The sequence below is a fragment of the Syzygium oleosum genome, unplaced genomic scaffold (assembly GCF_021117445.2).
Source record: "Syzygium oleosum isolate NSW1041296 unplaced genomic scaffold, Sole_v2.1 Sole_v2.09, whole genome shotgun sequence".
Taxonomy (NCBI): Eukaryota; Viridiplantae; Streptophyta; class Magnoliopsida; order Myrtales; family Myrtaceae; genus Syzygium; species Syzygium oleosum.
The window spans coordinates 10,608,191-10,620,464 of NW_026607493.1; the positions used below are offsets into that span (position 1 = coordinate 10,608,191).

At 41.0% G+C, this 12,274-nt stretch overlaps 2 protein-coding genes across 2 annotated transcripts; one reads left to right on the forward strand and one right to left on the reverse strand.

Annotated features, from left to right (window-relative positions):
- The first annotated feature begins 338 nt into the window (after nt 1–338).
- LOC115692025 (early nodulin-like protein 21) lies at nt 339–1,187 on the forward strand. Its single transcript, XM_030618778.2, has 2 exons — nt 339–537; nt 686–1,187. The coding sequence occupies exons 1-2, from the start codon at nt 339–341 to the stop codon at nt 1,012–1,014; spliced, it is 528 nt and encodes a 175-aa protein (XP_030474638.1). The 3' UTR covers nt 1,015–1,187.
- Nucleotides 1,188–1,589: 402 nt separating this feature from the next.
- On the reverse strand, nt 1,590–7,803 carry LOC115661741 (DEAD-box ATP-dependent RNA helicase 51). Its single transcript, XM_030583944.2, has 12 exons — nt 7,259–7,803; nt 6,516–6,701; nt 5,658–5,843; nt 5,122–5,205; nt 4,168–4,209; nt 3,929–4,000; nt 3,537–3,836; nt 2,942–2,980; nt 2,734–2,838; nt 2,422–2,490; nt 2,206–2,331; nt 1,590–2,008 (listed from the first exon to the last, which is right to left on the reverse strand). The coding sequence occupies exons 1-12, from the start codon at nt 7,712–7,714 to the stop codon at nt 1,829–1,831; spliced, it is 1,845 nt and encodes a 614-aa protein (XP_030439804.1). The 5' UTR covers nt 7,715–7,803; the 3' UTR covers nt 1,590–1,828.
- Nucleotides 7,804–12,274: the final 4,471 nt, after the last annotated feature.

Below are 12,274 nucleotides of genomic sequence, written 5' to 3' on the forward strand. Positions count from 1 at the left end.
CCCTAACGATAGTGATAAACACTATTGAAAACTGCTATTGCCCGATCAAAAATGTTGCATCTTTTTCTCTCGAGGCACGATAGGAAAAATTAAAGTTTGAAAATCAACGGCTAGATAGCTAGATTTCCTCAACATACCAATCCTTCTCCCGAAGAACAGTTGTACCAAGTCAAAGATCTTCCTCCACTTCTCACTCCTACTCTCTCTCTCTCTCTCTCTCTCTCTCTCTCAACGAACAAACGTTAATCATTCATCTTTAAGTCCATCCGCATCTACTTAAGCACCCTAAACCCTGCTAATCCGAGCCAAACCAAGAAGCAGAAAAAGACTCGACAACAATGGCGACTGTTCACGTGGGCTCATGCAAACTATTGCTTGCTCTCCTGCTCGTCTCTTCCCTCCAGGTCTTCGTTGTCACTGCCACCGAGTTCACGGTAGGCGGCGAAGATGGCTGGGGCGTTCGGAGATCGAACAAAGACAGAGACGTCTACAACGACTGGGCGTCGAGGAACCGCTTCAAAGTCGATGACACTATACGTAAGTTGCTTGAGTAGAAATTTTACGACCCACTTTGTGTCGTCTATGTATGAGGATTGAGGAGTGACGATGCGTTAATGTCGTGTGATTGGTGACATCCCATCCTCATCTCAATGCTTTTAGCTCTTCTTGTTCGTGCCTGCTGTAGATTTCAAGTACCAAAAGGACTCGGTGATGGTGGTAACGAGCGAGGAGTACGACAAGTGCAGATCCTCGCACCCCCTGTTCTACTCCAACAACGGCGACACGGCCTTCAAGCTCGACCGGCCCGGCTTGTTCTACTTCATCAGCGGGGTCACGGGACACTGCGAGAGGGGCGAGAAGATGATCATCAAAGTGTTGGAAACGGAAGAAACCCCGCCGCCTCAATCCGCGAACGATAATTCGACCAAGACATCTCAGTCTTCTCCAACGCTATTCCCCATGTACTCGCTGGCCAGCGCCGTGGCGCTCGTCACAGTGTCGTTCCTTGCGTGACTTTTCTTGTTTTAGATCAACTCTTTTTCTTCTGGGGTACGAGGAAGGGACCAGGGTTTGATTTGGGTTTGGCTTGCAATTTTTAGGAGATTATGTCATTAGAGGAGGTATCTACTTGATCATGGACAGTTGATGAGTCCAAATAATTCAAGACGAAATGCTCTACTCAGTCATTTAGCGCTTCTTTTCTGTAATTGCTTTTTGTTGCATTTCACTCACAAGATGGCCGGCACACAGACGACAGGGACAATACGTTCGGTCATGGCGTCGGAACTGAAACCAACCAAACGATGCGAGTTCAATCTGAAACTCAACGCCCTCTGATGCTCACATCAATTCTTTCGGTATAGGATGAGCACTTCCAAAATTTACTACCGAAGAGCGAAGAAGACTCGCTCTCCTCGTCGATAATTCTCTACGTTATAATGACCATAAAGACCATGAGTTCAACGTAGTTTTTTATTCGCAGTTCGTGGAAGAGATTAATAGGTCGTTCGGCAGGTCATTAGACGCAGTCTAAAATCGCTCACTAAATGCTTAAATGCGACCTTTTTCCATCCAAATGAACATGCTGATAGCCGAAGAGTTTTTATTAACTATTTGATTTATCAGCTACTCGCCCAAAATAATTGAAGGTCATGTAACAAATATTCTGGTCTTTCCCTCTTCTGCCGCGTCCTAGAGAAGATTCGTGTTTCAATAGCAATTTTACATGATACAAACGGGTAAGTGAGAAACTAAAATTCCGCCGGAAACTACATACTTCGAGCAAAATTTCTTGCAGAAACATCCATCATTTCGTGGCTTGGTTCTGCTAGTATCTTACAAACTGTCTGGTATCACCTTCTTTCTGCCTCCCATAGGGATTGCTCTCACTGAATCCATGCCGGCTTCCTTCCACTTTGCGCGTATTTTTCCTGAACTTGGATGCATTGCTATCGATATTCAGGTTAACCTTCGGAGGGCAAGAGAAACAGAATGAAGCCGCAACTGCCTGTTCATAGTCAACAATACGAAGTCATTAAATAGAGTGTTTCCAAATTTGCTACAAGGACCTTTCTAACATCCTTTTATCCTGGATATCCTCAATCAACATTTAGTGAGAAGCTATCCATATGCTTTGCATGCAGGACTGATGTATGCACATATGATTGCATGCACTAAGACTTGTGTCGGTGAGTTAATCTGTACCTGGAGATCAAGGCGGTGAACATTAAAAATGTCTTTCATAGAATGTGAATTGTATGCCAGTATGTAGGATCTATAAGCATCTTTAGCCGACTTGTTCAAGTAATAGTTGTTAGCCACCAACTTCTCCTGCACCATTCAGGGTTACGCAATGTAAATAGTCACTCAATCAACTATGTGGGTAAAGAAGTTTATGAGGTATGTAAAAGTGTAAAGTACCAGGTGCGACTGAACGTTTGCCAGCTTCTTTTCATCAAATTCATACTCCTTCACTGGAACTTTTGCAGCCTAACAAACAGGATGGACAATTTCAGAATGCTAATAAAAAACTTTTGACAAGTAAAGTGAAGCCCATTCTTAGATCCCAGAGATTTTCTTGAAAGACTTAATCTTCAATATTTGAGATGTGCTTTCTCATGAAAAGGGGGTAAAAGTTGAAACTCTTTTCTCCCTTCTGAACAGGGTTCATCTCAGAGCTACAAGAATACATTCCAGAGCCTCCAACGATATGACATTTCAGTAAGCTAATACCTTTAGGTAACGAAGAAACTGAAGTTCTTCAGGGATGAGAAAAAGGAGAGCATTTCCTTTCCCACCCTCTCCACGAGCTGTTCGACCAACCCTATGAATATATTCCTGAAACAAGGAAACTATGCTATAAGACGTTCGAAGTGAAAGGAAAACAAACGAATTGAATAGAACCGGAAACAAATGTCTCTAAGAGATCAAAATCACGCACCTTGGGTTCATCAGGAGGATCATATTGCACGATCCAGTCCTACATGTGGAGAAGGGGAAAGTGGCCAAGTAAACATAAGTAATGAATTCAATGCCAATTATTGACAACAAAAGAAAATATTTAGGCGATAGTCTACATCTAGATTGCAGAAGCAGTCTTAAAACTAATGCTAGAGCTACTTAGTGTACAGGAGATATCTGCAATATAGAGAAACATGCCGTTGATTATTTACGGGAAAAACATCCGACCAGCCACCACCTGAATAACATATAATTTTGATTCTTTTGCTTCATATGTTAACCCAGAATAAATTTTAAGGCCTCCATACTCTGACCTTGTAAAAATCCATAGCAGTGAAGAACAATTTCAATGTCTATCACCAAAATAGAGGGATTTTACTCGAACTCAACTTCAGCAGTTGTAACAAATATGTGCTCAGACAGAAAAAGAAAACTAATAATAATGCTTAAAGGTTTACCAGAACATACGACAGTCAAAGACTAATGCACAAGTTGCACATACAATTGCAATCAAGCAAGCATGCGCTCAAAAAGCTAGAAGAGGAGGAGGAGGTTAGAAAAATTCAGCAGCATACCACTGCAGGGATGTCAAGTCCACGGGCAGCAACATCAGTACACAGCAAGATTCCCTTCTCAGCTTTGCAAAAGTCGAAAAAGGTAGTTGTTCGTTTCTGTTGCTTTTGCTTTCCATGAATGTCAAAGCAATCAACTTGAATGTACTTGAGAAGTTCCGAGTGGAACTTAACCGAATTGCATGAAGAGAAGAAGACCATGACTTTCTTCGACAGGTTTCTCTTAAGGAAGGAATACAAAAGAACAAATCTTTTTGCACTGGGCACTATGCAATAACCTTGCTGCAGTCCTTCATTTGTAACCTATGCAAAAAAGATAGCATTAAAGCATAAGGAACCCAAAGAAGACCTTCCTGCCTTCCTGGTCAATAACTTAATACAGACAGACCGTTTACCTTGGTCCTCCCATCATCAACATCAATGTATATTGGAGTTGTTTGAAATGACAACCGAGCAAGATCTTCAACCTGCGGCACATCAACAGAATCCATAATAAGCAGAGTCGGAGACATACTACTGATCAAGTTATTTATTCATGTCCATATATAGAGCGAAAAATGAGAATAAAACTAAGCATCACACCGAATAATATAACACGATGATAACTAAAAATTGTGTGACAGAACGCAAATACCTTCTTAGTTTGGGTGGCTGAGAATAATGCTGTCTGCCTTTTCTGCACATTTAGAACTCACAATCAGCTCGATAAACACATCCATGAAAATGAAACACCACTTCCTAAATCTTAAAAGGAAAAAGCAAAGAATTTTTCTGCATATAATCAATGCAGATAGTGCTAGAACCGAAACTTTTTTGTGAACTTGGTTTTTTTCTTTTTGTCTGACAAATATGAAACTACACAAAGCAACAGACTTCTCTGATGGTAATGAACGATTTTTAGAATATAATCAATGTAGTTTTCCCTTTTAATAGAAGCCAGAAGTTACAAAGCCTGCTTGACATTAAACAAGGACAAATTATCTAGTATGAATAATGGCCCAAGTGACTGAGCACTTGTTTAAGCCATCTTCTACACACTCGAGTGAAGACTGCTTAGATTGTTGTATATAGGTAAATCTTCCTTCTCCTTACCAGGTCATGAAAAGGTTGACTCGACATAATACAGATTGACACCATCTAAAGTAAATGCCATCTTATGTTTATTTGTCGAGTCTGCCAGTGGAGAGAGAGAGAGAGAGAGAGAGAGATCATACAGTAGGAATGTAAATATTAATGAAATTGTTCTTCATAACTAGTGGCAATTGGGAGAAAAGTGATTCGAGACAATCCTCCCAGATACTAGTAGAATAAGCCAAGACCATGTTGCTTACAAGCAGTTAATGATAAGGAAAAATAGAGCATATACTGCCTGTATAAAGGAAAATTTATACAATCAGCCTCATCAACCCTCGATTTGAGGATTATAACTACTCACTCTCTCAAATGAATGGTTAAGGCTTGTGTAAAATTTCCTTTACACTGTTGTGTGCTATAACAACTCTAATGATAAATGCTACCTAAATTTCAAATCATGTCAAATACTCATTTTATACAAGAAGGAGAGAAAGACCAAAATATAGATAACTACCTTTGGTAGAAGCTTTATAATTTGCTTCATTTCCTCTTCAAAGTTTGCTTCCAAAATCCTGTCAGCTTCGTCAATCATGAGGCACTGCAAGTTTAAAGGGAGTAAGCAAAAACTCATATTCTTCAAAGTACCTGTGCATATGACTAATCAACTACATTACTAATACCCGTAATGTTGGTAATGACTAAAGAGAACCAGGTCAAATGTACAATTCGCAAAAAGTAAGTCAACAACCACAATCTCACACTCCAACATGAATGTATCTCCAATTGAACTCTTCAGAAAGTAAAGGGAGACCAAAATTCTACAAGATTATTCTTTCTGCCCATTCCAAATCATTTAACTGGTTTGTTTATCCAACAACGGAACACCTTGTCTTGAACCACATTCATACTACATATATCATGACAAGCTCACCAGCATTATTAAGTCAACAGCACTATAACAGCAGATATAATATAGAATCAACATGAGAAAAGTCACTTTTTTCTGATGCCAACATACTTGAAAAGAGTCGAAGAAATCCATCCAATTACCTTCAAATTTTTGTATATGAAGCCCTTGGTATTTTGAAGATGGTCTAAAAGTCGGCCAGGGGTTGCTACTAAAAGATTAACGCCTTTTACAATACGTTCAGCTTCAGTTCTTCTAGCTGCGCCCCCAATAACCAAGCCAAGCGTCTGGGAATGATTTTTCAGCAGTTCTTTCGCCACAGCATGAGTCTACAGAATTGAATTGACGCAAATTAAACAAAGGAAGAAACACAAACAAGAATGAGAATATAAAATCTCGTATTGTTTGGCCAAATTTTTATGTCATTATCTGATGTCGCTTTTCCTATGTACAAACACCTTAGAACTCTATTTAAATTATCGCATCAGTGTCTTTGCTAATGAAAATTTTCAGTAAATATTAAGGGCAAGAGCCTGTTCATGACTAATTCAAGAGGAGGACGATTTGACAAGATTTTATTTTTATTTAAGGAGAGAGGGGGGGCTATAGGAGAACAAAATCCAAGCAGGAATTGTCATTCACCCAAAAAGACGTTTTATCGTGCAGGGTGGTCATTCCAGAGGCTGGCAGAACATAATAAGGCTTCAGAGAGTTGATTAGAAATCATAGGGCTCCAAAACCTTAACATAGAAGAAAAAGCCATAAAGTATTTTGATTGTAGTTCAATATAACGAAAAGAAGCATGAGCTGAGTTATGATAGTTAACGCATCCATCATCTTAACAGGTGACTTATAGCCATCGTTATTCATTTTGAGGATTAATTTGCAGTGGATGCAAAAGGATCGAATACACCTTTCTCTTTCTTTTTGACAACATAGTAAACCAGCTCCAATCAATTGTCTGAGGGTAGGCACTAACTGAGATTTTAAAGATCTCTCACCTGAATGGCAAGCTCCCTTGTTGGGCAAATCACAATAACACCCGCTCCATTGCGAGGAGTAAAATGGATGCTATGTAACAACTCCACAGCCGGTACTAGAAAGGCCAAAGTTTTTCCAGAACCAGTCCTTGCAGCACCAAGGACATCTTTACCCTCCATAAGTGGCGGAATAGCTCGGGCTTGGATCTGCATTAGCAATCACATTCCGACGTAAACCTTGAGAAAGAGATACTGATAAAAGAGGTTGTCCACAGACATTCTCCTAAATCACCCTTTGGATATGGGAAAATGGCCTAAAATGATTCTTACTAGACAAAAATCAGGTTTTATGAAGTACACTTTTTTCGTACCACCCACCGAGCCACCACAGATGCAAGGAATTCAATTAGGTCTCACATTTGATATTAACAGAAAATCACCGGAAAACAGCTAAGAGGACAGTCACATTTGATATTAACCGAGCTACGGACGCCTAGTCTCACTACTGCCATCAACTGTAACCTCCTCTTGACCACAACTTCGGTGATTTCAATCAACTCAACATTCCAGTAGCAGTCGCAGTGCCCGTATCCAATTTTATTGCCAGCATTTAGTCTCTAAGTCATGAAGATCCTATCTTGCCAAAATCTTACTCTAAGGACCAAACTGTACGACATATCCACATATCCATGATAGACCACTACACACAATTCCAAGGAACTTAAAAAAACGAGGTTAAACTCAATCAAGCGAGGCAAATATACCTGAGTCATGTACTGAAACCCCATGTCCTTAATAGCATTGGCAGTGTGCTCAGACAAGCCCAGCTCATCGAAGGACGCCGTGCTCATTATCCCGCTCCCCACGCTCTTCGCCTCCCGCGGCTTCCCTTCCCCTTCCTCTTCTTCCTCGCCGCCGCCGCCGCCGCCGCCGCCGCCATCCTCCTCGCCGCGAAGCTCGTTGCATTCGCTCTCCTCCTCCTCCTCCTCCTCTCTCCTCGGCGCTTTCTTCTTCTTCCCCTTCTTCTCCTTCTTCTCCTTCTTGAGGCTAGCGCCCTTCGACTCGCGAAGCTCTCCTTCGTTCCCGCTCCTCTCCCCTTCCGTCCCCGCGGCTTCCTCGGCTTGGCCGGGGCTCGCATGCGCGGCCTTCTTGTTCCTCTTCCTCTTGCGGTTCTTCTTCGCCGCCACCGCGGCGGCTGGAGAATTCTCTGGTTCGGCCATGGCGGCTCAGCGTTGTGCTGCTAACCAAGAATTTCGGGGGATTTTGAAGAAGAGCTACAGAAGAGGGGGGGGGGAGGGAGCGACTTCTTGTTCGAGGAGTGGGAAGTGGGTCCCCGAAGGTTCTTTGATCTTGCACTCTTGTTTCGCATTGCCCTAGCCCGAGACACGTTCATGGGCCCAAAGCCCAACAATCGTGCCTCTTTAATAGGCCCGTTTACTAGATTAGAGCCTCCACGAGGCTAGTCATTCTCAAGAGTAGGGCTTTTCCAAGTATATATTAAGATTTGTTTCTCTGGATTTGTGACAAGTCAAAGACTATTTTTAAAATAATAACTAAATTTGGAAAAAAAAAAAAAGTTAAAGAGAAAACTATACATATCCAAATACCTTGTGTTACAAAAAGGAATAATGACATAAATGGTCCATGAACTTTGATTTAACGTGAAATGTGCCTGAAATTTATCTTAATATGCGATGTAATCCCTCAACTTTCGATTTGTTCAGTATGGTCACTGAACTTTTGGCGCGTGTTCAATTTAGTCCCTGAACTATGTGAAAATGTTCGATATCATCATTCCATTAATTCAAGTTCATGAACAATATTGAACATTTTTATATAATCTATAGACTAAATTGAACGTGTACTAAAATTTAATAGATCACATTAAACAATTTAAAAGTTCAAGGACTATATTGTGCATTGGGCTAATTAAAGTTCAGGCAAATTAAACAAATTAAAAGTTTAGAGACCGTATTACCCATTGGGCTAAAGTTCAAGGACCATTTGTGTCATTTTCCCTTTGAAAAATATCTTGTAAAATTTGAAAAAAAAAAATCAACTATGAGAGTTAGGACGGACCTTTTAATATGACAGGACTAAAAAAATTTAAGGTGGTCAACAAGTTCTCCAAATATGAATTTCTGATGACTCTTGCGAACAATATTGTACTTGTGGAAAAGCTTTCGCGTACATATTATAATCATCATCGAGAAATAATTTCGACTTGCTCGGGATTCGATAAAATAAGAAATCCCCCAGATATCTTATAAAAATTCATCAAGAATACCGAAATGACTCAATCTAAATAAAATAAAATCAACGAGAACGAATTGTGAGGATACGAATACGAATTAGTTTAAGGAATATTGTCATTAGTGGCACGTCGAAATTGGAATGTATCTTCACGTGATTTGAATTGAATTTTTATAAAATATATATACGTACTAGCACATTAGCCGTACTAGCAAATTAGCCAAGTGCTCTTATCGTATCAAATGTTTTCCATATAAAAGCTTCCAAATCCAAGGCTTCATTAGTAATCCATACAGCTACTTGTTGCTTCGGTTAAGTTCTCTTCATTTATTGAGAGTAATTCCCACCTTCTCCGTGTTAATAAAAAATGTAGCAAGTGACGATGTTCACTCCAGAATCAAAATATGACTAGATATTAACGCTTGTCCCGAAACTCTATATTTGAGCACAGAATCTGCAACGCTGGTTCTTGGGTCCTCGGTGTTCTGGGCTAGGTCTCCGGCGCATGAGCCTAGATCCATCAAGGCTAGGCCCGTGACCCCAGTGCCGATGCCTGGATCCCTGATGCTCGTGCTTGGGTCCATCGAGGAAGAGCTCGGGACCCCGGTGCCCGTACATGGGTCCATCAAAGCTGAGCTCAAAGTCCCAAGTCTCGTGCCCGAGATCTTGGTACCTAAGCTTGGATCCCCGACACCTGGGATCGGATACACAAAGGCTGTGCTTGGGTCCATCGAGACCCAGGTGGCCGGCCCCAATCCCTAACGCCTTGGTTGGGGCCCATTGAGACTGGACCCAGGATTCTAGTACTAGTACCCGATTCTCCGGTTGCCCGTTCGCAAGTTATTAATGCTCAAATAGTGTATGTCTATTTTGAAAAATCAAATTGGATTTTCCATACTAAACGATGGCAATTATTTTCCAGCTTGCTGTTATTTTCCTGGAAAATGACTTTCAAGAAAACATTTTCAAAAAATGTCATATTTTTCGTAAAGCAAACAGAGCCGATTCAGCAGTAGAAAATGAGTTTGTATAGAAGCTAACATTTACGTTGCTCTTGATTTGTTGGTTAAAATTCGCCATGCTCAAAATAGGGTTAAAGCCTAGGTTGCTTTTCGTTTGTACACATAAGTCGGAATTTAACTTTGGACAAAAAAATTGAGTGTGCTCGAGGCCTATGCGATTCTACCCACCAGAGCATGCAAAGGTAAAGCCCAGATCCTAAAACGTTATACTGTGTAATCATCAATTGACCATTAGGGCTCAAAATGAACTTGCCGTTCTTGGAGAGCAAGCCTTGCTTCACATACGATATCATGATTTTCACCTTGATTATTGTTCTTCCACATATTCTACATCATGCTTCTCCAAACCCAAATTCATTTCTTTCCTGATCTCGAGTCGAGTCGAGCCGAACCGAAGACTCTAAGAAAACGAAAGACATCGACTCTCCTTCTCTAAATTCGAAATAGGCGAGAACGCGACCGCAAAAGTTAGATCAAAATGGCTCTCGCTCTTTTCTTGGCCAGAAAATGCGTAACCTTTAACGCTAGAGGTACTTCTGAGTAAATTATTCCAATGCCCGACTCGGCTTAATCAATCGTTCTAGCTGCTCATAACATGAACATTCCCGAGGCCTACCAATCTTCTCTTTTCATTAAAGCGAAATCACCACACCACATTAAGAAAAATCAAAGATCAAGACCCACCACCAAAAAAGCCATAGGGCGTGGGGGATCACACACCAGCTCGTAATCATATCGTGCTGGCTTAGGCAAAACCTTTAGCAATACCCCCTCCTCTTTTTTTCAAAAATGGTAGGCTCAACAAAAGAACAAAAACTAGGCTCCTGCCTCGGCTTCAGTATTCACGCTTCTTTTCCTCGGAAAAGCATTGAACCCAACTCGCATTTGCGCTTCGCGGGGCACGTCCATTGCTGCGCCTAAAAACGAGAATGATTGCGCCAAAGGGGAGGCGATTTTCCCCTCAGGCGGCCGCAGACAATCAGCCGTTCTTGGTGGGCTTCCCGAGTTGCAAATTTTGGCAAATACTTTGAGTCCCATCGCCAGCAGTTTCCCCCAGTCCCATGAAATGATGGTGCTATTTTCATTGTAGACTCCTAGCCCTTGTTGTTAGCTTAAAGGGGCAAACAAAAACAGACGCGGGTCGACCGACGTTGACGGCCCTCGGACGTTTCGTGTAAGTCTCTTGTCCGCGACGGAATACTCGATTCGATCGCTGCTGTCGTTTGTTTGACCGGGTTCGCTGCACTATCGTTCCAATAGAAGTGGAGCGGGAATTGTCCGATGTCTTGTCTAAGTTAGACTAATGTCACAAAAGAGAAGTTTTCTTCTTCGTTTTTTTTCTTCTAAGATCGAAAAGCTATTCCAAGACTCGAATCGATGACCAGAGGCTACAAAATGTAGAATCACATGAGAATAGACCTTACTAGGAGTGAGCACGGTTTCAGGGTAGAACCGAGAACTGGAGAACTGAACCGACGAAAACCATTCCGATTTCAGGTTCTGGTGAGATCCGATCCAGTTCCTAGTTCTACAATTTTTGGAACCTCCATTCTCAGTTCTCGAGCATTCTCAGTTCTCGAGGGAACCGGAACCGAGAGTCGGAAATCTACAAAAGCTTAAAATAAAGATTGACTTATACACTTTGGATTTAAACAGAAGAAAGTATATTTCCTTGCCTTTCGAACTCAAGACCAACGCCTATTTGATCTGTCTCGTGGAGCGCTCTCTTTCGTGAAGCTCGATCTCTCTCTTGGGCGTTCTCATGGTAGTATAAGGCATATGCGACCATCATCATGCATTGACGAGCACACGTATTTTCACGTACAACCACGTTCTCCATTCAAAAGAAATTATGTGTGTACGGGACAGAAAGGACTCAGCCCCATTCAAGTGGTTGTAGCTTCTGGGTAATTTGCTCATTGATTTTCCGATGATAGCATCATCATCTGTCCCTAAGTATAGATCTTGATTCGTCACTGCGATCCGCGTAGGAATCGATCATCTTTCGATTTTGCGATTAGCATTTACTCTGAGTCCGTTAATCATGGGAACACGGGGGCCTCTCAACCGAGTGCTCATGGTCCTTGAACCGAAGTAGGTCCGAATAGCCGTCTTAATCAATGATCATCAGTCCTTCTTAGTTTTGTTTCGTATCTTGTCCTTATTTAAATTTAGTTGCTGGAAATTTAGATCCGATCGTTAATTAGAGTTTAATTGGATATGGATTGTCTTAACGAAGAGATTATCATTAGTAATTAGAATTTACGAGTTGAAGTGGAATGTATATATGTGGTGAGGCTTTCTAATAAATATTTTAGTTTAATTAATAGTAATTTTAATTTAAAACTATTATCGAGTGATTACTTATGTTTATTTTTTCTTTTGATTTCAGTTTGTTAGAATTTGGAACAAGTTTCGTATTGAGGATTGAAGTTCTATAATTTAGGTTCTATGTTATGTGTTTTGAACTTTTTATTATTTATTTTATATTATGTGTTCATCTTT